This window comes from Micromys minutus (genome assembly GCF_963924665.1).
Source record: "Micromys minutus genome assembly, chromosome: 9".
In the NCBI taxonomy this organism is placed as follows: domain Eukaryota; kingdom Metazoa; phylum Chordata; class Mammalia; order Rodentia; family Muridae; genus Micromys; species Micromys minutus.
In genome coordinates, this window is record NC_137978.1 from 38,824,900 (window position 1) to 38,852,449 (window position 27,550).

The 27,550-nt window shown below is 42.4% G+C and overlaps 1 protein-coding gene across 1 annotated transcript; it reads left to right on the forward strand.

Annotated features, from left to right (window-relative positions):
• On the forward strand, positions 1 to 18,970 carry RRAGC (Ras related GTP binding C). The gene is made up of 7 exons (XM_080921197.1): positions 1 to 308; positions 2,384 to 2,587; positions 3,495 to 3,694; positions 6,562 to 6,676; positions 7,365 to 7,507; positions 12,369 to 12,517; positions 17,544 to 18,970. The coding sequence occupies exons 1-7, from the start codon at positions 75 to 77 to the stop codon at positions 17,693 to 17,695; spliced, it is 1,197 nt and encodes a 398-aa protein (XP_080777323.1). The 5' UTR covers positions 1 to 74; the 3' UTR covers positions 17,696 to 18,970.
• The last annotated feature ends 8,580 nt before the right edge of the window (positions 18,971 to 27,550 follow it).

The following is a 27,550-nucleotide window of genomic DNA, read 5'->3' on the forward strand; positions in this document are numbered from 1 at the left end:
CAGCGGCGGCCTAAGGAGGCGGCGGCCTAACCTGGCCTGGCCTGTCAGGGCGCGGGCGGTGGTGGTCCAGCACCATGTCCCTGCAGTACGGGGCGGAGGAGGCGCCCCTGGCCGGCAGTTACGGCGCAGCCGACTCATTCCCAAAGGACTTTGGCTACGGCGTGGAGGAGGAGGAAGAGGAGGCAGCGGCGGGTGGCGGCGGAGGCGCGGGGGCAGGCGGTGGCTGCGGCCCGGGCGGCGCTGACAGCTCCAAGCCAAGGATCCTGCTTATGGGGCTACGGCGCAGCGGCAAGTCCTCCATTCAGAAGGTGAGTGCCCTGCACCGGGCCTCCTGTCCTTGGTCTTGCTGAGCCCACGGCGCTCAGGTGGCGGCTGCCCAGGCGGCCCGAGAGGGTGGCGGCCTGGCGCTGCGTTCCGGGGCACTCCACACCTGCGAACGCGGAGCCTGGGCGCGGTCCGCCCAGGGTCCCAGACCTGGGCCTCCAGGTTCGACTTCTTTGGCCCGCTCGGGCCATGGTGGCGACGACGCTGGCTGGAGGGAGGAGGCAGGTGCGGGTCACCGCCCTAGATAGAACTCCTCCCTTCTGGTCGCTGCCCTTGTGGCGTTGACGAAACCGACCCGTAGTCCCCGGTTCTCACGTGGAGAAGTTGGTGAGCGTCCTGTCCCGCCTCATCTTACTTAAGTGACCCGGAGTTTTCAGGGATCCCTTCCCAAGCTCCTGACCGTAGAGGCGCCAGAAAGTGTTGTGGCAAAGACTGGACATCTCAGTACCTTTTGTTGTCAGTCTGTTGGAGACTTCTGTAACATTTATTTTGGGGGTCCTATCACTGCATCTACTTTATTTAGAATTTGTAGCTCTGTGGTTGCAGTTGACAATTCCCTGTATCTGGTCACAACGATCTTTGGAAACTGTTCTGCAGGCAGGCTGACATCAGTGCATTTGTTTTCACTTGGGTCTGTTACTAACGAATAGAATGCCTAAGGCTTTTTGTTTGTAGTGAATAGGGAAATAGAGGCAGGGTTGAGTTCTTTCAATCAGCCATCCTCATTACAAACAGAGAACTTCTGGTTCTCCACAGGCACCCAGGTTCTCTGCATTTTCACTCTGACACAAAGGTCTATCCAAAAAGAAATCTCTGGTATTTTGTAGAGGTGGTATTTTAAAAAACAGTACCGCTGTCCCCTACCCACCCTGCACTTGCTGGACTACTGTTTTATTTTCTAACGTCTGTGTTAGACTTTTGGGGGGAAGTGCTTACCTAGGTAAGCAAATTACCACTTGAAACCTGTGAGGACTTTTTCTCTCTTTCAAGTTAACACTGAGAGAGACAAATTTGCTGTATGTTCAGAATGTTTCAGGCAAACCTTAAAGCTACCTCTCTAGCCCTGCTGTGGGTTTTATTTTGTTTTCCTTCTGTAACTCAGGCTGACCTAGAACTCAGTATAGCCAAGGCTGACTTCGAACTTCTGATTCTGAGTCTACCTCCTCAAGTGCTGAGATTTCAGGTGTGAGCTATCACGTTGGCTTTACTTGGGGCATGTGCTGGAAGCCTAGGTGTTATGCATGCTAGGCAGGCACTGTGCCCACTCTGATCTACACCCTTGACTCCATGCTGTGATGATTGGCAATTTATTGTCTTTATCATTTCTTGTCTCATGGAGCTGTCTCTTCCCTCCTCCCACAGGCCTCCCCGATTCTCACTCTGGACAGTTTAACTTACTTAGGATCCACTGTTTTGTTGTTGTTGTTGTTCTTAAGAGCCTGAGGTAGGCATTTGTGTTATTTCTGAATGAACACAATGGCTCAAACATTACCTAGAATAGTTTCATAATCTTAAAACGGGTCTTGACAAGTTTAAATCTTTGATCACAATTGTAATGTTGGTACCATGGGATTTCTATATAACTTGTTAAATAGTTCGAAGTTGTCTCTGTTCCTAACAAAATCCAATAGAACCTGGCAGGGTGGAACTGTAATTTCAGTACTGGAGGAGGCAGAGGCAAGAGAACTAAATTTTTGAGGTTAGTTTGGGCTATATAGCTGAGGTTCTTTCTCAAAACAACCCCCCCCCCAAAAAAAAAACAAAAACAAAAAAAATTACAAACATGAGAATAAAAGAAGCAACCACATGGAAACAAGTTGGGTCAGAGATGGTGGCACTAGAATGCAGTTAAAGTAGTAAAAAAAGAAAAGTGGACTTCAAAGTGGACGGAATGGAAGTTAACTTGGTGCCTTTGTCAGAAGTAGAATGACCAGCACCATTGACCTACCTTATCTATCTACTTTGCATCAAGGTCCCAGCTGTAATGTTGGCGCCATGGATTTCTAATATAACTTGTGCAGTTACATAGTCTCAAAGTTGTCTCTCTTTCTCTTCACAGGTGGTGTTTCATAAGATGTCACCCAATGAGACTCTCTTTTTGGAAAGTACCAACAAGATTTATAAAGATGACATTTCCAACAGCTCCTTTGTGAACTTCCAGATTTGGGATTTTCCTGGGCAGATGGACTTCTTTGACCCAACCTTTGACTACGAAATGATTTTCAGGGGAACAGGAGCATTGATATATGTCATTGATGCACAGGTAGTTAGGCATGATGGTGTGTACTCCTCTTTGGTGGCAAAAAGTAGGAGAAACAGAGGAAAGCTGTTTGCCTCCTTTGTCATGTGCTTGAAGTGACTCTCTTTCCAATGGATCCCCTTATACTGTATGCACCTGCAGAGGGACCTGTCACTGTAGGATTCCAGACTCGGTGTTTAGGAGATGTCATTTGCATTTCTTGAATCCCAGCTAATGAACACTTACCATTGGCTTTCTATTTTATTGGTTAATAGTAGATATTGTTGTACTTTATTAACTATTACAATGGTCACATCACCCACTGAAGTATCCCATCCATGGCCACAATATCAGGAAGAACATGAGAAATGAGTCCATTATAACTTTTTTGATTTAAGTTGAATCTAATCTAGGAAGATATACTGAGGGCCCACTCTGTGGTAGGTAATCAGGTGGATAGGCTCTGTCCCTGTCCTTCAGTTTACCTTTGTAAGGAAAGCTTTCTGAATTGTGCCAACTTGGTACTGAGTGCTTTCTCTTAGACAGTCTGCTTTATTCTCCAGAGTATTGTGAGGGTAGTTACTCCCATTTACACATACTCCACTCAATAGCAAGCTTTAATCAATTTGTTTAGAGCCATACACCTGATAAAATGGCAGAGCTGGGGTGACTTTTTTAACAGTTCTATTAGGAAGGAATGTGCATTTTGCCTTCTTTTTCTTAACAGGAACATTTAAAATTCAGGCACTAATGTTTGAATTTTCTAAGTTAAGAAACTGAAGAGCTATTTACCAGTTATATGTCAGTATATTTGAATATTTATGAGTAATTAAAATAACTTTTCTGTGGTTTGGGGAAGAGGTGGTTTGAGGCTTTTTTGTTACTTGTGTTTATAAGATTTCTTGTTAAAAACATCTTGTTTGACTTTCAGGATGACTACATGGAGGCTTTAACTCGACTTCACATCACTGTTTCTAAGGCCTACAAAGTTAACCCAGACATGAACTTTGAAGTTTTTATTCACAAAGTTGATGGTCTGTCTGATGATCACAAAATAGAAACACAGAGGGACATTCATCAAAGGGCCAATGATGACCTTGCAGATGCCGGGCTGGAAAAGCTCCATCTTAGGTAACAACATGGGTGTTTGATAGGAGAGCCCTAAATGTATTCCATCTGTTGTCACATCTGACTGCTGTGCTTTTCCCAATTCTATAATAGTTTTGATCTCTTCTTTGTTAACTTCTAAGCTGTTTTGTAAGCTTTGTGTTACTGAGAAGTTACTTTTCCCCTTTTTCATTTTCCTGATGATTGAAGTCATGTGAAATGTTTCCATTGGCGTTTTTTGCAAACTCCTCTCAAGGGACTGTTTCCTCATGGCATGAGTCTGCTTTCCGACTTCTCCTCTCTGGGTTTCTTCACTTTTTAACCCCTGTTGGCTTTGTGTAAGAAGTGTGCCATATTTTTTTGTGAAAGTTGAGTTTGGGTCTTGAAGGTGTATGCTATCAAGTCTGGACTAACTTTAATGTATCTTAGCTTTTCAAACAGTTTATACCTACTAAAGTTAGGTAGGTTTGCCTTCTGCATTTATATAGTGTTGCTGTTGAGTTTGAAGGACTTCTGGTTTACAGTTAAATATTAACTTCCATTAAAGAACACATACTATTAATTGGGTTGATAATTATGTATTTTGTGTATTTATGTTCTAAAAGTGTATGAGGAATGTTATTGTATATCCTTTGTGATAATAGGAAGAAATGAATATTTATAAGTACTAAGAGGATGTCCATTTGATCATTAAAACAGCTCAAAGGGGAAGCAGAGAAGAGATGCGAGTGTAATTTCCTTACCCTTGGTCTGTTACAAAAACTTCCTTCTATACTTAAGTCAGTTGTCCTGCCCCTAATGTTCCTGGGCCTAAGGCTGTAGAATCTTTCAGGTAGTTTCTAGAAAACATTATATGGGAAATCTCATTGACCCTCTTGGATTAAAATTTTAAAACAAATTATTCATGAGTAATTTAAAACATGAGTAATTCATGTCTTAAAAAAAATTGAGAAAGTTGAGTCTTTATAAGAGTGGTGCATGGTGTTGTACTGTAGTACCCCAGCACTCAGAAGGCAGTCAGGAGGATAGTTGCAAATGTGAAGTCAGCCAACCAAGGCTACTTATGCTCAGTAAGAGCCCGTCTTGAAAAACAAAAGTAAATGTTTATAAGAGTAAGTAAAAGTATCATCCCATAAAATATCTCCATCTTAAGGGTCTGCTAATATTTTTTTTTGCCACAGTTTTTAACATATTTCCTTGTACTGGTGAGGTATCATTATGATTTTCTCTATTCCCTGTTGAGTACTTCAGGACATTTCATGGTTTCTCTATACTCAGAAGGGCCCTAAACTAAGCCTGTTATACTCAATAGAGTTTTGCATCAAACTTTTACTATTTATGTGTATTGGGGATTGAACCCCAGGACCTTATATATTCTCTGCAAGCATTCTACCCTTGAGCTACCCCCAGCATATCCCAACCTCTTTAGTACCAGTATGATGAAGTGCCGTTTGCTTTTGCACTTCTGGGAACTCAGCTTATGAACATGCTCTGAACCTTGTGGGTTCTATCTGTCCCCATCCATCTCCAATCTTGAGGACCCTAATCTTGCCGAAAGGAAACACTGAAATGTCCCTTCCTTGCTAGTGCCAGGAGTCATGTGGCCTTACTTGCCATGGTATCCTCGCCTTTAGAATAGAGTTTCTTAATTCACTTCTTGAAATTTTCTTTAAGTCAGCTGTATAGACACAGTTTCTATTTCTGATGTAGTAATTTGTACATAAACTATATCATGGATATAACTAAGTTAGGAAAAAAGTAGTGTTGTCCACAGTGTTTAAGGGGCCTCTCTCTAAAATTTGTGTTTTGTTAAATCTGCATTTGATTTTACTGTAATCTGTTTAGGGTCCAACTCCTGCTCTTTATAGGTCTTCATCCTCAGGCTAATTGCCCAATCCTTAGAACTGGCATAGTCATTTATTCAGAGGAGGTCAGGTGTTAGGGTGTTGTGGCTTCGACTAAGCTTTTTACTCAGTAAATTCTCATGAACACAGTTGAGGGCAGTGGGCTTGCAGCTGTGAGGGAGACGGCAAAGCTTTCCTCCTGGAGCTTACAACTGAGAAGAACACAGCTCATAAGAAATGTGTGGTGGAATTTGAAGTACTTACCAATGCTGTGAAGAACAAATTATGGCAAAAGGGTAGCAGGTACATGTTTACTATTTACGTAGGTTGGTTGGGAAAGAACTTTTTTGAGGTGGGAAATAACAGGGTCTTACTATATAGCCCTGGAGCTCTGCTATGTAGACCAGGCTGGCCCCAAACTCACAGGATTCACCTGCTTCTTCCCAGGTGCTGGGATTATATGTTTATACCACAGTGGCTGGCAGGAAAGAACTTTTTGAGGTGACATTTTAGGAGAAATGTGAATAATATAAATACCACATTACTCGGCTGAGTGTGGTGACAAAGTTCTGTAATCCTAGCTTCACTCGGCAGTAGAAACTTGAGGGTTAGAAATTCAGGGTTATCCTGTACTAGTTTGATGCTAGGATGTGCTCCATACTACTCTCGCCTTTAAAAAAAAAAAAAAAAAAAAAAAAAAAAAAACAAATAAAGCAAATGGCCATGTCTCTACCTTGAATTTTGATCTTGGCTTTTTTTTTTCCCTTCTCAGTTTTGTGTTTGGGAAGTAAGCTTTGGAGGGTAGTTTGTTTTTGTTACCCTTTGTGTTTCTTTCTCAAAGAGCCTTCCTGGGTATTTCCTCAGTTGTCCTCTACGAAATACAGCAAACACACAACCAGACTGGGGAGTGGTCTTGATAATATCAGAAATGATGTGGGTAGTAGACAGGGTACATTTGAATGTGTTAAGAACCTTGAAATTTAAGAGATGATGACAGTAGTTACTGGGCTTCTTTTATAAATAACTGCCCTATGTTGTATTTTTCAGCTTTTATTTGACTAGCATCTATGACCACTCAATATTTGAAGCCTTCAGTAAGGTGGTACAGAAACTCATTCCACAACTGCCCACTTTGGAAAACCTATTAAATATCTTTATATCAGTAAGTAAATTATTTACTTCGATTTAATTTCCAATTCTGCTGTTGTTAAATGTGTTTGTATTTAATTCTTAAAAAAAAGAAAAGATTTGAACTAAAGATCAATGATTCAACATGAAAGATAAATAGCATAAAGTATAGCTTAAGTTGTTACATTCTGATTGTGTGTTTGTGTGTGTGTGTGTTTTAGGTAATGTTCCCTAACTTACTTAATTATAGGCATCTTCATGAAGGTTGGATAGAGTACTGTTTAGCATATGAAAGGCTTTAGGATCAATTGTTAGCAACACACACACACACACACACACACACATACACACACACACACACACGGAATAATAAATCTTTCTGAGTGTGGTGGTGCACACATATAATCTTATCACATAAGAGGAAGAAGCAATTTAGGTCCTCCTAAAACTACCTAGTAAGGTCCTGTCTAACATCTCCCAACCAAGCACTTTTTTGTTTTGGGTGGTCTAATTGCATACTTAGAAGTGATATTAAGATTTGAGTTCAGTGGTAGAGCATTTATTAAACCCTGCATTCAGCATCCCAGGTCATAAAAAAATAAAACAAACCATGGGAAAATTACTTTTAAAATTAAGATTGTTTTTCAGTCATTTAAGGTCTTTGAAAAATTGTAAATTGTGATTCTTAAAAGAGACACTTACCCAATTTTGTTTTTTCCAAGAATTCAGGTATTGAAAAAGCTTTTCTCTTTGATGTTGTCAGCAAAATCTACATTGCAACAGACAGCTCCCCGGTGGATATGCAGTCTTATGAACTTTGCTGTGACATGATCGATGTTGTCATTGATGTGTCCTGTATATATGGGTGAGTGCTTACACACTCTGCAAGGTCTCACACTGGAAAACTTACCTAGTTCTTACCTCTGGCTTATACAGAATGAAATGAGAATCTTTTCTCACCTTTGAAATTACATGTATGTATTTACTGTGTATGTGAGCACAAGTGTGTGGATGTCCTTGTCATTCCACTTGTGTGGGCAGAGGACAGCTTTTGGCAGCCGATTCTTCTTCTGTGTGGGTCTGGGCCATTACTCAGGTCAGGCTTAGTGACAAGCGCCCTTACCTACTGAGCCATGTTACCAGCCTGAAGTGGGATGGTTTAGAACATGTGTATCACCTTAGAACACAGTGTCTCTGTGAGCTGGACCTTCAGGCAGGATAGCAGAGAACACTTGGAAAGTCTTTTTTGTACATGGGAAAGTTTGTATTATTTTCTGTCTCTTGGGACTTGGCAAGATTTAAAGAAGGGAACCACACTAGATTAATTTATTTAAAATGATCTGGGGACAGGTGTGGAGGCAAAGGCAGATCTCTAAGCTTGAGGTCAGCCTAATCTACATAGTGAGTTCCAGGCTATCCAGGCTACAAAATGAGGCCATGTGTTGGTTTCAAACCAACAGCCAGGTGAGGCTGCTCATCTATAGAACCTCAGTATCTAGAAGGTTCAGAAGTTGTGCCCTGTCTAATCAAGCAACAATAAGTAAAGCACATTAAAAATGTCCGAGTAAATGCTATTGCCTAATTGAAACTCAGGTTTCATGGAGTGAGGGACTTTTTTTTTTTTTTTTTTTTTTTTTTTTTTTTTTTTTTAATTTGGGTTTTATTATGTAGCTTTGGCCGGCTCTTTATGAAGAATTTGAACTTGAACCAATAGAGATCCTCCTACCTCCCTCCACCTGAGTTCTGGGACTTAAGGTGTGCCTCATACCTGGTAGAATGAGGGATTCTTTTTGTTGTTGTTGCTTTTTAAAAATTATGATTTATTTTTTATGTCCTTTGGTATTTTCTCTGCATGAATGTCTGTGTGAGGGTATTATATCCCTTGATCTGGAGTTTTCAGGCAAGTATGAGCTGCCATGTGGGAGCTAGGAATTGAACCCACCTCCTCTGGAAGAGCAGTGTTCTTAACCATTGAGCCATCTCTTCAGCCCAAATGAAGGATCCTTAATTTTGCAGTGTATTTAAAATAAAAATCAGAATTTTTAATCAGGGTCTGATGGATAATCCCAGCCCTTGGGAGGCAGAAATAGTCAATAGTTCAGGACAACCAGGGCTACATCATTAATGAGACCCCATCTCAAATAAACAATTAGAATTTGTTATCAGAAGGATTACACATAAAATATTCTACAAATACATCTGGGTTTCTGCAATAAGTCTCTCAAATATAGGCCCTTACCATATGAACATTTCTTAAACTATGTAGGAATTTATAAAATACCACAACCCAAAAGATTTTTTGGACTAGGCTAGAGGAAGAATTAAAACTTTTTGGCCAGCAACATTTTCTGTAGTCTCTCTCCTAGCCCTCATTCTTCTGTGTATCAAAACCAGAATACCTATGTGCTTTAGCCTATGTGCTTTCTAATGCACCTCCCCTCTGTGTGCCTGCTTTGTCAGTGCCTGCCTTCAGCTACCCATGAGTAGAGAGTACCTTACCTTGTCTTGTCTGTTTTCGTCTACTTTCACTGATTACATGCTGTTCTTTGTTTCTTAGCTTCTGTAAGAAAAATGAGATGGTCTGTTCCTCAGTAAACTTCTGTATTTTCTATTCTTAAAAGTAGATCAATAGAACACATTGTTTTTTTTTTTTTTAAAAAGCTAATCAAAAGTTTATAAGCTACTTTCACATTCTTCATACTGTCATTTATTTTGTGTGTTCATATTCCATGATACTCATGTGAAGATCAGACAACTTTCAAGAGTGTGTTCCCACTTTCTGCCTTTTTGAGACAGAGTCTCACTTGTTTCTTGTGTGCTGTGGACTCCAGGCTCACTGGCACTACTGTGCTGAGCCTCCTGTCCCTACCTTTGTACTCCCTTTGTGCAGCTGTGATATCAGGCTTGTGCAGCCAGTGGTTTTATAAGTTGAGACCTCTCTCTGGCCCTGTCACTTGTTTTTTCTACCTTTAAAAAGAAAAAAAAACAAAACTAATAATCAGTTTGTTTATTGTAGATCTTTCATTTTCGGGCTATAGCAGTACAGGAAGGTTTGAAGTCACTGTGTTCCATGCATCCAACATCAGCGTGAAAGTAGAAATGAACGAATGTGTAGGATACTGGCGGGTCACAGGAGTAGTGTGTGTGGTTGATATGTGGCATGCACTTTTTCTGAGGATGTCTGCTACAAGCTTTTCATTGAGAGTTTCAGCAGTAGCCAGGCTTCTTTTCCTTTCACCTGAATCCCTTTAGGGTGTGTTGCTTCTGAATCTGTTTTCTCTTGGCTGTGACCTTTCTGCTTTTGCTTGGACATATTTTGACTAAAATTGAGATAACTATACTTGCTTTGAAGTTTTTTTTTTTTTTTTTTTTTTTTTTTTTTGTTCTTGTTTTGATAGAGGGTCTCAAGTAGCCCAGGCTAACCTCAAACTTGATATATATATTAGAGGGTGACCTTGGACATCTGATCCTCCTAAGCACTAGGTTTACCTGTGTCTATTACCATACTCAGTTTTATATGGTCTTGGGGATGGAGGCCAGCTCTATCCCTAATTCAAGTACCTTAAAATCTTGCATAGAGGGTTTTGACCCAAAACAAAACAAACAAAAACCTGAGTCAAGTCCACTTTTAAAAGTCATTAGCATATTTTATTTAACTTTATTAACCATCAAAATCTGTCAAATGCCCATGCATGAATAACTATCTAGATGTCTCTCTTGTTCTTTCTGTCCTTTATAGTAACTGCTTATAGAGCTGTGTCCTCAGCCAAGAATGTACCTTTAACGTTTTCTTTTTTTAATGAAATATTGTCTGTGTGTGCACATGCCCGTGTGCGCAGGAATGAGTGCAGGGGCCATTCGTACTATGGTATACATCTGGAGGCCAAAGGACAAGTTTGCTTTCACTTTTATGCAGGTTCCAGGGCTTGAACTTGGGTCATCAAGCTTGCATGACATAATCTGATGTTAGTATGTGACTCAAGGTCATGTAGCTCACCACTAGAAACTGCAGCTGCTTATAGCTGCTGGCTGTGGGTCCAGCCATAGACGTTCATGTACGTCTGTGTTGCTTGTCAGCTGGTTCCTGTTCTCACTTCCTGTGTGGCAGAGAATAGGATCTGACCTCTGGCTCAGCTGACAGACAGCAGAGCACTTGCATTTCCTCTTCTTCCATCAGGAGGAAGCTGTTGTCTTTTATACTCTTAAAGCATATACTTGATTCTTCTCTCCTGCTGTGGTAGTGGAAACTGCTTCAGATTGAATTAAAACCCTAAGTTTGAGTCCAGATCTTGCCAGACATCGTTTTAATTTTTGCAAATTAGAGTTTTATGACTTTAAAATTGGCATAATTCTTATTTTTATTTAGGTTACTATATTTTGCTCCCTTGCCTTCATGCCTCTCAAAATTAATTGGTTAAATAGGTCAATAGTAACAGTTCTCTGGGTTGTTGTGGGGATCACATTAATATATGAAAAGGTAAGCTGTAAGATTTAGGGCACTTTAAAAAAATAAGCTTTCCCTCATGAAAATAATACATGAGATGGTAAAGACAAAACAGGAGGGAAACATTATTTTCTACCACATACCTGTCATAGCATTTCCTTCTTAGTATGTTTCATTTACCGTTTTTTCTTTAAACATTTTCTTTTTAAATACTTTTCCTTTGTCTTTGAAACTATCTTACTTTAGGCCAGGCTGTGCATTCTCATCCCTCAGATTCTTGAGTGCCTGTGGCTTTCACCATCAGGAAGCAAATACTTCTTTAAGATTTATTTTGTGTGTTATGAATTTGTGTCTGTGTACCTGCATGAGCTTATGTGCATTGTTATGTAAGCCCCGGAAGCTCGAGAGCGCAGCAGATTGCTGAAACCTGGTGGGCGGGGTTCTGAGCTGTCTTGATATGTGTGCTGGGAATGCAGTGTGGGTCCTCTTAACCAGTGGGCCACCTTCTCAGCCCCCAAACACCTCTACTACAGAGGCAGTTTTGGCAACTCTTAATTCCTAGCAGGTGCAGGCATGTGCATGCTATGAACTTGTGGATCAAACTCCAGTTGTCAGACTTGGCAGCAAACTCCTTTAACTGACAAGCTACCTTGCCAGCACTCAAACTCTTTAAAAGTTGTTGATTTTTAATATAATTTGTATGTCTCCCTCTGGTTGGGATACACTTTTATGAACTGTCTTGATTTTATTTATTTATTTATTTATTTATTTATTTATTTATTTATTTATTCATTCATTCATTTATTCATTTGTTCATATTTTAGTAAGGAAACAACAAAAGATGTCTGAGAGAAAGCGTAATTGGTTTGGCATGTAGAATGTACCCCTCAGTAGCTGGCTGAAGCTGTGGCAGGTCCTAGGTGGTCATGTAGCTGGGGGGGAGTGGGGAGAGCAGGCCCTCAGAACACAGTCTGGGCAGGTGAGCGCCTGGCAGCATGGCGTTGGCAATGTCAGCGGCTCAGAGCTACATCATTGTCACCTTTGTCTCTAAGTGGTTGGTTACGGTTGTGATGGAGAGACAAGCAGAACTTTGCTGTTAACAGAAGCTCCTGGGTTGAGTTCTTGTGACTCTTACCACTAAAGGATGACTGTCCCAGTATATCTCAGGCAGTCTTATTCCTCCTTCTCAAAAGATGTGTGGGGGTCAGGGTGGAAAGGATTGATCCTGTACAGAATGCCTAGTTGGGGAACTTGTAATAAATGGTGCTTTCTTTTAAAATAGATTAAAGGAAGATGGAAGTGGAAGTGCTTATGACAAAGAATCGATGGCCATTATCAAGCTGAATAACACAACTGTCCTTTATTTAAAGGAAGTCACTAAATTTTTGGCACTGGTTTGCATTCTTAGGGAAGAGAGCTTTGAACGAAAAGGTAATGAAGTTTTTTTTTAAGCTGCTCACATTTCTTATTGTTTTGATTTTATTCATTTTTTTATTTTGTGTGTGTGCACGTGTGCTCAGGAATGTGTGCGTCTATGTACCACATTAATGCAGTGCCAGTGGTGGCCAGCAGAAGGCACTGGATCTCCTGGAAGTGCAGTTAGAGGGCATTGTGAGTCATCATTTAAAAAAAAAAAAAAAAAAAAAAAAAAAGCTAGGCAGTGGTGGCTCACACTTTTAATTCCATCATGTGGGAGGCAGTGGCAGGTGGATCTCTGCAGAGGAGAGCCAGGGCTACACAGAAAAACACTGATTGGAAAACAAAAACAACAAAAAAAAGACGTACTTGTTTTATATGTGTGTGTGCCTGAGTGTATGTATACAACATGGATGCAGGAGCCTGAGAAGGTTAGAAGAGGGTGTTGGATCCCTGGAACATGAGAACTACAGGTGCTGGGAACTAAACCTGCTCCTCTACAAGAGCCAAAATCACCCTTAATTGTTGAACCATTTCTCTAGCCTTCCAAGAGTTTGCTTTTTCTTTCTAATTTTTATTATTTTATGTGTATGAGCTTTTTGCTTGCATGTATGTCCATGTACTGTTTATGTGTAGGTCCCATAGAAGGCAGAAGTGTCAGATGCTCTGGAACTGGAGTTGTAGATGGTTGTGAGCCAAAATAGGGGGAGGGGGTTGGAATTAAATCATGGTCTTCTGGAAGAGAAGCCACAGTTCTTAACCACTGAGCCATCTCGCCAGCCTAAAGAGCTGTTCTGTTGTTGTTGTTGTGGTAGTGGTGGTTTGGTATTGAGACAGGGTCTCTCTTATGTAGAGTGGCTGTTCTGGAACTTTCTTGTTTATGTAGATCAGACCAGCTTTGAACCCAGAGACCCATCTGCCTCTTGAGTGCTGTGATTAAAGCTGTGGGCCACCATACCCAGCTAAAATGCTGTTCTTATGTTACATGTTTTGTTATAATTTTTCAGATTCTTGAAAACAGTACTGTACTAATAGCTATCTTACAGGTGAATTAAATATAATCGGTGCCTTCTGTCTATATGTAGCTTAGACATTCTCTTTTCTTTTAATCTCGTGTTTTAATTCAAGGGTGTTGTTTGTTTGTTTTGTCCCATCCCCTCTTCCTCCATATACTTTTCTTGGCTCTTTTGTGTTGTTTGTTTTCTATCTGCACCAGTCTGCAGCTTTCCCCTCGAGCATATCCAGTTGCCTTTAGTCTTCTGGAGCCTGTGCTGTCAGTCCTTTCTTGACCACAGCTTTCTAATCTGCATCACCTTCAATATCTTCCTGTTTCCTTCAGGCTAGTTTTCTTTTTTGGAATCCCATGCTCTTTAGACCCCAGTCTTTCTGCTTGCTTCTTACTTGTTACATCTGCTCTTCAGTTCATGGCTTGGAAGTTTGTTCTCTTTTGCTGTGGGTTCCAGGGATTAACCGTAGGTTGTCAGGCTTACATGAAAAGTGTTTTTGCTCATTAAGTTGACTCTCTCCAGTCCTGTTCATGGCTTGGGCTAATCAGTTTGTGAGTAAAAGTTTACACCTAAACTCTTTTTAGAACTCATGTTCTAGTACTGTATTTGGAGTTATTAGTGAGACACCCTCACTTCAGTATTTGCTGCTGTTCTGGCCATATGGGCAAGTATTAGTGATTGGCAATGACCCCCACACACATCCGAAAAAAATATTTCCCACTCTGACTCTTGTCTTCCCTGCTTCTGTGACAAGTTATGCAGTTTTTCTCGTATTTAAACCTTGGTGCCTTATGGTAATTGATATTTTTAAGATGGTTTTGTATGGGCTGGAGAGGTGGTTCAGTGGTTAGAGCACTGACTGCTCTTCCAGAGGTCCTGAGTTCAATCCCAGCAACCACATGGTGGCTCACAGCCATCTGTAATGGGACTGATGCCTTCCTTCTTTTTGTATGTCTGAAGACAGCAACAGTGTACTCAAATACATAAAATAAATAAATAATAAACAAACAAACAAACAAACAAACAAATAAATAAATAAATATGCCTTTGTATATTGGTCCATAGATGGGATTTCATTTTTCTCCCCCTTTCATTCTTGTGCATTGCTCACACTGAATTTTTATTCACTCTTATCATTTGTTGTCTGAAACTATTCCTTGTAGTTCCTTTCCATTTCTGCCTTTAATGACTCCAGCCTAAATCTGTATTCCTGCAGACCTAGGTACTGCAGTAGCCTGCAGCAGAACACTGGGACTGATGATAGATCTCTGCTGTGTGCCTGCCATGTTTTGGTGTGCACAGCAGTCAACAAGAGGCCCTGTCTCAAGGTAGAAGTTGTGGCAGGAGAGAATATGCACTCAAAGCTGTTCCTGGTCATACATATGATGTGGCAAGTATATACGTGCACTCAGTACACACATTCACATATTCACATGTGCACAGATAAAGATTCCATTTTTTTGCCCGAGCTTCAAAAGAAACACTTTATATATACATATTTTTTCATATTGAACAAAATATTTATATTTATTTTTGACCTTAAGAACCACCAGTGTGGAGTCTGGAGAGGAAGATCAGTCGTTAAAACCACTTCCTGCTCTTCCAGATGACCATAGCAGCCATGTGGAGTGTCTCACAACCACCTGTAACTGTAGCTCCAGGATCTGATACCTCCTGGCCTCTATAGGCAGTACACTCAGGTGTACAAACCCACGTCCACAAATGCACATAGTTAACAGAAGAGCTGGAACGACATACAACTGCAGGCTTGTGTCTCTTTGTTTACGTCCTTTTTTTTGGTGTTGTATATTTTATTTTTTCTATGCATAGTTTATTCTCTTGTTTCAAATCTACCCATAAATAATGTTTTGTAAATGATACTGAATTGAAGTTAGTTGTTGTAACATGTTTTTTCTCCTTGTTCAGGATTATTATTGAGATTTTTTCCACTGCTCTGTGTATGGGTTGTATATTGAACTTTGTTATTGTTGCTGGACATTCAGATAGTTTTAAAGATATAATTAACTTTGTGACAAATACCCATGAATAAACTGTATATAAAGTCTCTTATCTTTAGTCCCAGCACTTGAAAGGCAGGAGCAGGATTGTTGTACGTTTGAGGCCATCTAGGTCTCTAGGGTCTCTCTTGCTGTGACCAAACACCATGATCATGAACAACTTTGGGAGGAAAGAGTTTCAGCTTACGGTTCCAATTGTAGTCCATCACTGAGGGCTGTCAGGAGAGGGACTCGTACAGAGGATCCTGGAAGCAGGAGCTGATACAGAGGCCATAGAGAGGTGCTGTTTACTTGTTCTCTACGGCTTGTTCAGCCTGCTTTCTTAGAACCTAGGACCACCTACTTGCCCCAGGTTGGTACCACCCATAAAGGCTGGGTCCTCCCCATATCAATCACCAATGAAGAAAGTGCTCTATACACTTGCCTCCTGGCCAATCCTATGATGCCATTTTCTTGATAAATTTTTTTTTCCCAGATAACCTACCTTGTGTCAAGTTGACATTGAAACTAGCCAGCACACTGGGATTGCAAAACAAGGTGCCATCTCAAAACAAGACAAAATGGCTGGAGATGTGGCTCCATTGTTGGAGTGCATGTGTAGGGTGCAGGAAGCTCTGGGTTCACAGTCCCCAGTGTCACATACACTGGGTATGATGTTACATACCTATGATTTCTGGCACTTGGGAGATGGAGGCAGGATCAGGAGTTTGAGGTCATCCTTGAGTACCTGAAAGGTTTGAGGCCACACTAGGCTGCATGAGAGACTGCCTCAAAAATGAACAACAGTAACAGCAGCAAATCCCAAACCAAAGCCATTGTGTGTGAATGTGTCATGTGTCTCTAGGGTGTGTGTGTGTGAATGGGATGCACATGTGTATTAACACACACTCTTGCAGGTGGCTCTACAGTCTTCACCGCATAGCATGTGAGGTGTTCTCATCATGCTGTCTCCTGTTGGACTCATATTCTCAGTCTGTAGCTGTGAAATGGGATCTCATTTTTACATATTTAATTGCTAATTAGGACAGATATTCAGGTTTCTTTGGTAACTTTTAAAAATGTAATTTCAGTACATTTACTTTGTGTGTTTATGTGCACATGTACAAAAGTGCAAGGATTTATTGAAATCTAGCCAGTACACCCAAAGTTCAGCCTCATCCCTGAAGTTCTCAGCTTTGCCCTGCCTGCATTTAGCTCTCCCTTCTGTGGACTTCTTTCGAATTTTAGTTAGTTGGCAGATTATTTTGATTTGTTGTGTTTTGGCTTTCTGCCCCAGCTAGCATATGCTTGAAAATGTGGACCTGATGCTGTTGCTTTTGACACATTGCATCCGTTCTCATGCTGTTAATAAGTGTTCAGTGACTTAACTAGTCTGCTATATGTTACTGAAAGGTCACATGGTGATTAGGTAAGCCATATAGTGCTTTTGGTGTTTGATGTGGACAGTGTGGATGGGGTGGTCTTGCTATGCCAGTGGGTATAGATGACGGTTCTTAGGATTGAAGAGCTTGCTGTTCAGTTTGGGTATTTCATAATTTTCACCGTTCCTGTATCTGGCTCAGGGGAGGCTAGGAATGGAATTTTTAAGATCTAGTATCAGTTGCTCATTAGGAATTGGGGTTCCTCATGTAAAGGTGAAGGGGGAAAGTGGCAACCCACCCTTTCTATCATAAGAGAAACCTTTGTTCACCCAAGTCTCAAGTGGATGTTCAGTCCCTAAAACAGAGTAACTCTTCCCTCTCAAAGTTGCTGCCTGCCTGCTTCTTGCAGACTCACTAGCTGCTCTACAGGACCATTGGTAGTAGAAAAAATGCTGCCCTGTCTTCAGGGTTTGTTAACACATTCATCTTCCCACTTGATTTGTTAGATTTTTCAGCCTTCCCTGTCCCCTTCTGCCCTATAGGTAACAGTGTTAGCTGCTGAACTCTTGCTTTACCGTGATTGCAGTGGGGAGAATTTTGGAGAGTAGGAAGCTTCAAAGTTGACATTTAAATAGATTCTTTCTCTCTCTCATAGGTTTGATAGACTACAACTTCCACTGTTTCCGAAAAGCTATCCATGAGGTGTTTGAGGTGGGTGTGACTTCTCACAGAAGCTGCAGTCACCAGACCAGTGCTCCAAGCCTGAAAGCCTTGGCACACAATGGCACGCCTCGGAATGCCATCTAGTCTGAATCTCAGCAGTGGAGGCTCAGTGCTGGCTTACTCCTCACTCCAGGGTCAGATGCCATGTGCTGCAGGACACGAGAGCTGCTGCCTACGGGAGTCTGGAGACGGTGGTGGAGCTTCTCTTTCGATGAGAGCCCCTCGGCCGGCTGTGTGCAACTGAAGCTACTCTCTAAATAGCATCGCAAAAGAATTACAGAGACCTCAGAACTCAGTGTGTCTTTTCTTCTCTTTTGAGTCCTACTTTAAATAGTTGGAATATTTTGGACCTGGAGATGATACCAGTTATCCATCTTTACCAGTGAATGTCGCTGTCAATTCCAGCCTAAAACAGTAGGAAACTGAGTTTTATATGCTTCCCCTAGGCCTTCACTTGAGTAGTGTCTAAAGACTCGCTTTGCTTACATTCTAACACTGCCTTTCAGAGCTCAGATCTCACTGTACCTCTAAGACCTTGGAAGTGCATTAGCTTGCTGACTCAAGACAAAGCAAAGGATGTTTCCGTGTTGTCCTGAAGAAAAGAGGAAGTTTCTGTGCAGCATCTGGGAGAGCAGCAAGGCTTGGCAAGGGCTGCATCAGTTCCCTGGATGTGTTGAGGAAAAAACTTTGTAACAGACGGGATTTTGCACACCTGTGGTTTGGTTAGCAGATGGATGTGCTCTCCTCATTTGAACTTGATCATGCACAGTGTAACAAAGGGAACTAGACAGAAGGGCTTTCCCCACAATCCCCACAGTGAGCGAAACTCACTACGTCACTGAAGTACTTAGCTCACTTCTCTTTAGTCTTGATGCCATGGCTTTTATTCTATGCTTCGTAGGCTCTTTAAGAATTGTTTTAGACCACAGATGACCATAAAGCTCTGGTGGACTGTACTCTGGGGGTTGGAGGAAGCGTGTGCTACCTTATATACTCTGCGGTCTTCTGACACCAAGTATCAGCTGTGGGACTTTCCTTTGCCCAAGATATGAGTTCATAATTGTTCCCTTTGTTCGTGGCTGATACCCTTCCCATTGATTTAGGCTGTCACATTTTCTTTACCACACATGCCCAGTAGTCACATTCCAAAGCCACTGGGCCCCTTGAGTGCGTCAGTGCCGCTGGTGAGTGATGTTCTCAGGTCTGTAACCTAGCAGTGAGACTTGGAGCACTTCCTGCAGATGACTGACTGTTGAGTATTTACTTGGACCACGGTGATATCCAAAGGAAAAATGCTTTTATATTTATAGATTATTTCATTGAACTATATGTAAAATGGGTATCAATAAATGTATTTACTCCAAAGTCAGTGTTTCTCGTGTGATGTAAGAGTGGTTGTGTTCTTCTTTCATTATTCCTCTGTCCTTTGCTGCTGCGTCTGTCATTTTTTCTGTTTAGCATGTTTGCTTTTGTCTAGATTATTTTCATGGCCCATTTCTACTGTGGAGCAGGAGGTGTGGGCTCAGGTGAGAACATGTTTGGATTTGCAGTTTTATGTTAACAGATCTCACTGGTGGTGGGGAGCATCCAGAGCCTGGCAATACTTGTACATTGCATCCAGGCAGAAGAGTAAGGCTGAGGTGGAACGGGAGTAGATCATGGTGGGTGGGCTGGCTCAGTTGGTAAAAGTGCTTGTCACCAAACCTAGTGACCCGAGTTCAATCCTTGGGATCCACGTGATGGAACACAAGTGAAGACTCCTGAAAATTGTTATCTGACCCCCCCATACATACACTGTAGTTCATCGTTGCCCCTAACTCCTAACCATGTAAAAGAGCCCCTAAAATCATGGCACCAAGATTCCTAGGCACTCAATATTAACCTTTGGATTTCAGTGTTTATATTAGGTTGAGTCTAAACTGATTGAACTATTCATTAACTAGAGGAGGTATGAAGGATGTTTCATTTCATAGTTGGACTACTTTAGAAGTGAAATTCTGAAATAGAAATAACAGAAGCTGTTTGAAAAGATCCTGTAAATTTTCACACAATGGACCTGGGTCAGGATGGGTAAAGAATCCCGCTGAGAGCTGCAGGTAGGATGGTGTGTACCAAACCAAGGGAGTTCTCAGGTGAAGCAACAGCTGGAAAGCATCAGTTGTGATTGATGGCCGAGGAGGGCATGTATTCCAGTCTAACACCTGAACTCCTAATTTGCCTCCTGCCTCAGACCCAGACTTGGGAATGGTGCTTCAAGACTTGCACAGCACAGCTGGTGTGACGTGCACCTGTGGCCTTAGCCACTCAGGGTCAGTGCAGAAGGGCCAATTACTCCTAATCCCCCAACTGTGAGATAACTTTTAAAGAAAAAAAAATGCAACTAAGTGACCAAAAGTATAGTATAAAGCTCCAGCAGCAGGAGGGTCAGTGAGAGCTTGAAGCATAGTACACAGAACTAGTGCACAGTTCTAGGTCAGCCTGAGTTAGAGTGGAGACCGTCTCAGGAGCTCAGTGTGACAAAATTGGTGTAGGGATGATTAAGGAAGGCAAAGAGCTGGGTGGTAGTGGCACATGCCCATAATCCCAGCAGATGGGTAGACAGAGGCAGGGAGGTCTCAGAGTTCAAGGCCTGGTCTACAGAGTGAGTTACAGGATGACCAGGGCTACACAGAGAAACCCTGCCTCAAAAACAAGTGGAAAGAGTGAAAAAAATAGATGTGGAAAGGCAAGTATTCAGGAAGGTTTACTCAAAATTTGTATGCCCAGTGGGAGTTTATCCACGGTACCTCAGAGCTGGGAACGTTTGCCAATCACCTCTGCAGTGAGGCTGTTAGCTAGTTCTCAAAGTGCTGCTTTTCTATGCCCCACATTCATAGGTGCACACATAAATGCACGGTCATACGCAGACTATAAACGTTATAGATGTACTTTGCATAAAAAGATGCACACAGATTATAAATTGCAAATGTATACAAGATATACATGTGTTTTGCACACATGTGCATATATATCGATATCATTTGTGACTTGATTCTTACACTCGAGCTCTGTGCTTGTACAGAGAAACATGATTTAGAAGGTAGCATCATTCTCAAACTTCTGTGGGAAAGGTGCTGTGATTCATAGACTCTGGTAAGGTTCTTTGTTCTTTCCTTGTTTTGCTTAGACCAGCTTGTCTTGAATGCACAGAGATCTACTTGCCTATGCCTCCCAAATGCTGGTGTATTTCTCTTAATAAGGCAGCTTCTCTGAGCTGCCTCACCAGAATTACAAGACACCCAAGGTCATGAGCAACGCCTACCAATTGTCTTAGGTGGTTTATACTACAGTCTTCACAATGTGATGTTGCTACTCCATTTCTGTTGTGCACATGGGGAAACTGAGGCACAGAGAAGGTAAGTTGAAGTGGAGTTAGAATTGCAACTCAGTTTGGAGTCGCAATCCTTGTGCCAACACTTGACCTTGCTTAGGAGGGAGGGTTTGTCCAAGTGTGTAGGGCAGAAAATGATTCTACAATTAAATCTTGGAAGCATGCACCTTGGCATCACTTGTGGGAGATGGACTTGCCGAGGGATCTGAGGAGACCCACAATACAGAAGTCTGCTTATCTCGGCACAGGTTTCATATGTCCCTTTGACCCTTTAGGAGATACCTATAAAGCAGGCGTGAACAACACACAAGGCCACACTGAAACATTTCAGTGGGGTTGGAATTTGCCTTTTATTTTCAGTGCTGGGGTGAGGGTAACAAACTCAGGAAGGTGAGTGCTTGCTCTCTAACTTTGTAGAGCATCCCCAGTCTGGAACTGATCTTTTAATACTATTTTCCAGGTATCTTGACAGTTCTGTATCAATCCTCGTAGGTAATGATGGGATGGCCTTATTTGACTAGCCTTTTCTCGGCATGCCCACACTGGAGAACAGCCTTTGCATGTGTGATCTGCCTCCCACTCTGGCTTTGTTGTGAAAGCGGGCTTGGTGCTGGTTTGGGCCGTAATAATAGCATGCCTTTTTTTTTTGTTTGTCATGTCCAGTGCCTCAGCATTTGGCCTCTAGGTGGCGCTGTTGCACTATGGTAGTGCATAGTTTCTTGGCTCTGCGAATGGGCTAAGTTCTGAAAGTTTTTATTGTCTGAACCACTCAAGGGCTCACTTAACTTAGAGAACCACTGGTTTTCTGAGGTTTGTCCCTCTTGGAAGATATTTAGGAATTATCTGAGAACTTTTATTGGAAGTGAAGTGGTTTGCAACTTTCTCTTTTTAACAAGGGTTAGCTAGGATGAAGGCCGCAACAGATTGTGTGTTGAGCTACAAAGGGTCCTTAAGAAGATAGCTCTCTCTGCATTCCGGTAGGAACATGGACCTTCTGCTCCCTAAGCCATTTGTTGTAGATTTGTTCCGAGTACCCTTAAGGACTCCCATGGGAGGAAATGCTACACATTTAAATTAAAATACCAGCTTTTGTCACTTTTCTTTGCCTGAAATGAGCTTTAGAGTGAAATTACTTCACATTTGAACTTGAGGGTAAAAATTCCGTAAAGGAAAAGCCCAGCATCACATTGACCCTTCAGCACCATCACCGCTGCACTTTGTTTTGCAAAGACAAACTTAATGCAAAAGGAAAGTGGTACATCAATGCACCTCCAGATGCGTTGAAAATGGAAATCATAATATTGCATATACAATATTAAATGCAACGGGACAGACATGGACGAAAGTAGAAGGGGGGCTAGTTGGAAAAAGGAAGGGGTCCAGAGGGGATGTGAGCAAGATACATATGTAAAAAAGTATTAATTTTGAACAAATTGCAAAGTACAGAATGAGGAACTGAATGATAAGAAGCCCCACCCACCCCCACCCCTGACCACTTTAAAGCATCTGCATCTACCAACCGCAGTTCTCACAAGTGTCACAACTTTCTCAGGAAGTTTCTAACACTTTAGAAAGCCTCATCCAAGCTGCCATGGCCAAACGTCAGGAAGGCATCTGAGAAATAACTGATTCAGTTTCTTATAACACAGTCTATGTAGTGGACGGAAGTGTGGTCTACAAAAACAATTTTAGCATTCTGCAATGCTCCTTTTCTGTTCATTTACCTTCAAATTATCAGTTTATTTTGTGTATGTATCTGTGTGTGTGTGTGTGTGTGTGTGTGTGTGTGTGTGTGTGTGTGCATCATACATGCATATGAGTCTGAGGAGGTCAGGAGAAGTGTCGGATTCTCTAGACTGGAGTTAGATAGATGGTTGAGAAGCACCATGTGGATGCTGGGAAACTAAACCTGGGTCTTCTGAAAGAGCAGTAAGTTCTCTTAACAACTGAGCCATCTCGCTCATCTCCTTGTGTTTCTTTCCAAACCAGGCTGGGGGCACATGCGGCTTGAGTAAGTTGCACACATCTCTTTCAGTATCCTCTCCTGTCTCCATCCAAGTTGGCACGCGCACTTTGCATTTCAGGTAATGAGTCAGCTCAGAAGAGAATGTTAATTTATTGGAGCAGACGAGGCCTACATTATTCCAAATTCAGTGCCGGAATGTTCTGTATAGAGATTTTTGTTCCCGAAAAGACCCTGGCCTGGCAGGTTTGGGAAATGGGCAGAGAAACAGCCCAGAGTTCTACCAGCCTTGTCCCTAATACCTGTCTTGAGTTTGGAAATGGAGCAGTTTGTAATGTCTGTGCACAGAGGCTGTTTTTCTGTTTCATCATTGTTCTTTCTGGGTTAATGTTTCAGATGGAGCTCTTGGACTCCATGTCCCTGCTATATGCCTCTCTGGTAGCCTCTTGGGAGACATGGGATAACTGAAAAAAGGAAGACTGTTTGGCAAAAAGGAACTCAGGTGGGGCATGGGTTAGAAATATCCTTTGACAACCAGAGGGCTGGGGAAGAGGCTAGAATCAAGGGTGGGCTGTTGGACTGATCAAGGGTGGGTACATTCGGGTTGGGCTTAGGGAGGACTGTGCTCAACTAGTTGAAGAAGTATAGCTGTTATGGTGTTAGGATGCTCTTGGCAGAGAGGAGAATTAGATGGCTGGGAAGGAATGTTTACCAGCCAGGTCCAGCATATAAACCTGGGGTGGGGTTAGGGGAAGGGGATGAGAGAAGGAATAATTTGCCTAGGGATACTAGTGACCTCAAAAGCCCTTCCAGCTAGAGACTGGGGTTGCTTTACACCTCAGGAGGTCTCTGACTCTTTTCTTCCAATCATGAGTTATTTATTTTTGACTTTTTTCAGATCCAAGATAATGGTCAGGAAGATGTTTGTTAAATTAGTATCTTTCTCCCCCCACCCCCAGTCTAGCCCCAACGCTCCTTTCTTAGGTCACTTTTTAGATTACTTCCTTTGACTAAAAATTACAGAGTTGGGCTGGAGAAATAGCTGAGTTGTTAGAGTGCTTGCCTAGTATGCACGAGGCCTGGGATTCTGCTTCTTAGTATCATATTAAACTGGACGTGGTGTGGTGGTACCCAGCTGCAATCTCACCAGCAGGGAGGCAGCTGGATCTCTGAGTTCAAGGCCAGCCTGGTCTACACAATGAGTTCCAGGACAGTCAAGGCCACATAGTAATATTCCGTCTCAAGGAGGGGGAAAAGTCCAGGATAGGTTCTGATGACAGTCAGACTATTTTTATCATTATAAGAAATACTGTTGAGAGCGCAACTCAAACCTCTTTACTCCATCTGGTTGAAACTGTTGTTAGGGCCTAGATTACAGATGAGAGAGCTAAGGCACCTAGAGAAAGGACTTTTTCAGAATGTATTTCTCTCTGTGTGTGTGTGTGTGTCTGTCTGTTTGTCTGTCTGTGTGTCTATGTGTGTCTGTGTGTGTGTGTCTGTCTGTGTCTGTGTGTGTCTATGTGTGTGTGTGTGTGTCTGTCTGTCTGTGTCTGTGTGTGTCTATGTGTGTGTGTGTCTGTCTGTCTGTCTGTCTATGTGTCTATGTGTGTCTGTGTCTGTCTGTCTGTGTCTGTGTGTCTATGTGTGTCTCTGTGTGTCTCTGTGTGCGTCCGTGTGTTTAAACATGATCTCATTCATCCCCCTTAGTGCTGAGATAACAGGCATGTGCCACCCCAACCAGTTTCAGACTGCCAGCTGTTTCTTTTCTTTTTTCCATTGGTAGAGGCTGGATGTGAAGTCTCACCTCTCTGATGCCAGAGCAAAGCCACGCTATCTTGGTGGCAGAAGGGCTACGCGTGGACCCGGAACAGTGCATCTTCGAACTCTTAGAGCTGCATCACCCAGGGGCCAGTACATGGTTGACAGAGAAGCTCACTCTCCCTGCTCATCAAGGATGTTCTCAACTTCTTTTGTAATTAGGGGTTGATGTGCAACTTCTAGCCACACAGTAGGGATGAAGAAACAGCGATGGCTTCAAGGTTTAACCCTGAGTCCTCCCATGACTGATCCCTTTGCCTAGAGTATTTCAGATGAGCACAAAATGTCCAAACTTCGGTCTCAGATAGAAAGACCCTAGCTATCTGGATCTGCTGTGGAAGACTCATCCCAAACCCTCACCCTGGATGCACGTGTATACACGGCTGATTTCTCTGGTTTTCGATCGCAGGCTTTGTTACAGCAGCTGGTCTTTTCCTGACAGATACACTGTCCTCTGTGTGGGTCATGCTCCTTGGTTAGGAACTCAGGCAGGTAGTTGGAGGGAAAGAAAATAATCATGGTTGAGAACTAGGCATGGTTGTGCATGCTTATAATTCAGGTATTCAGGAGGTAGAGGCAGGAGGATTATGAGTTCATGGACAATTTAGAGTATATAGACCCTATTGCCTTAAGTTATTATTATTATTATTTAAAGAAATGAACTGGAAATATCTAGATTTTATGTCAAGTTAAAAAAGATCCAACAACATAACTCCTTGGCTAGAACCAGTTTCTTAGATCACAGAATTTGAAGTCAGAGGTCAGGGAAATGCTTTTTAAGGTAAACTCCTAGTGCAAGGGGTTCACCACATGAACATTCAGGGTTTTATCCACCTTCCCCCCCTTGTCCCCATCTATGTAAGATCTACAAAAGAAGAGCTTCTCTTGAAACTGACACATCAGCACTTGGCACAAATGTCATCAAGTAAGCAAAATAGTCTGGGCAAAAGAAGTCATGAATCTAAAACCAACTGTTCTGTGATCAAGTGGATCCTTAAGTCTTAAGAGCCAAAGTAAGCCCCTGTCATTACTTTCTATGACATAGGCAACAGCCTCTTCCTTTCTGGATGTTTGGGGTCCTTTGTCTGCTTGTTCTGCTGGGTTCCCCCTTTAGACTCTGCTTTTCCCTTCTTGATTTCTGTTCTCAGTAAGTCTCCTACCTCCCCTCCCTCATTGCCTCCCTTTCCCCCTCCCTCATTCTCTCACCCTGTGTTTGTTCAGGGCACATAATGCTCTCTTTCCCCTCAGCGTTTGAGATGAACTCTCACTGAGCCTGGAGCCCACTAGATTCAGCCAGACTAGTGGTTCTCAACCTTCCTTCCTATTGACGTGACCCTTTCATACAGTTCCACATGTTGTGGTGACACCTGGTCATCACATTATTTTCATCGCTACTTCGTAACTGTCATTTTGCTACTTTGTGAATTGTAATATAAATGCCTGTGTTTCCCGATGATCTTGGATGGTCCCGTGAAAGGCTCTTTTGACCTCCAAAAGGTCGCGACCCACAGGTTGAGAACCACTGAGCCAGACACTGGCCAGCAACCCTCGGCATCTGCCTGCCTCTACTTCTCCAGTGCTGAGATTACAGGTGCATACAGCCACATCTGGACTTTTATATGAGTGTCGTGAAGCCGACTTTAGAGTCTCATGCTTGCAAAGCAAAACACTTTGCCCACTGGGCCATTTCCCTAGTTTCTATTAGGCAGCCATGTTCCCTTGGACCTGCAGTCTTCTTGCCTCAGCCTCCCAAATGCTAGGATTACAGGTATGCGCTACTGTGCCTGGCTCGACTCCTCTTTTGATAGTGTTGATGTTAAAAACATTTTTTATTAGCTTAGGCTGATGACATATAATAAAGGGTTTCATTACATTTCATACCTACGTGTGATATATCCACAAAGAGATTTTCTCTCTTCCCATTCCCTCTGATTCCCTTCTCCATTTCCAACCAGACTCCTTTCTACTTTGTGTGTGTGTGTGTGTGTGTGTGTGTGTGTGTGTGTCCATGAAGTTAATCAGGATTACCTACAGGAACATGGTTAAGGGGCTTTAACAGGAACACGGGCACCTTGGCAGTGGCTATGTCACTGAAGAAAGTATCTTTCCCTCCTGTAGGAAGCTTATAACTGCTTATGAGTCCTCAGGGAGGGTGGGTGTTCATGAGCTCACCCTTTTCCCTGAGAGAATGCCGATGGACCCTTGTGCAGGTGGTCACAGCTTTGGAGAGTCATGCCACATGAGACATGGACACACAGATGTGTACCACATGCCTCGCCTTCTCTGGTTCTTACATTCTTTCTGTTTTATCCCCAGAGGTTCATGAGCCATGGAGGACGTGATCATTGTCTCATTCAATGGTCACTTCTTGTGCTCTGGTGCTGTGTGTTTAATGGAGTCCTAGAAGGCTTATCACTAGGCAGAAAGGCAGGGCTGGGCCACTGGCTTCCCTCTGTGCTGACCTCAGAGTCGGGCTTCCAGTGTATGTTCAATGTAGACCTCACTTTACTTGGGAATGACGGGACCGCTGAGAGTAAGATTGTCAGAAGTGGCTCCTGGTTGGTGGAAGACCGTTTGGGACCCGTGATGTCTGGGCTCTGCCGTGGACTGGGGTAAAGCCAGATACTTATTCACTCATTCATCATGTGTTTATGGAGCGCCTACCGGCTGCAGGGCTCTGAAGATGTATCTGTGAGCAATATGTATACATTACAGGATTGATTGAATTTCATTGTGAGGAAAGTTAGGACGCAGAGGGGGAAAGGCAGAGACTCTGGGGAAATGACTC

Coding starts and splice junctions, on each gene's coding strand:
- RRAGC (XM_080921197.1), top strand. CDS start 75: ATGTCCCTGCAGTACGGGGCGGAGGAGGCGCCCCTGGCCGGCAGTTAC. Junction 2,588..3,494: donor TATATGTCATTGATGCACAG/GTAGTTAGGCAT, acceptor TTTGACTTTCAG/GATGACTACATGGAGGCTTT. Junction 6,677..7,364: donor TATTAAATATCTTTATATCA/GTAAGTAAATTA, acceptor GTTTTTTCCAAG/AATTCAGGTATTGAAAAAGC.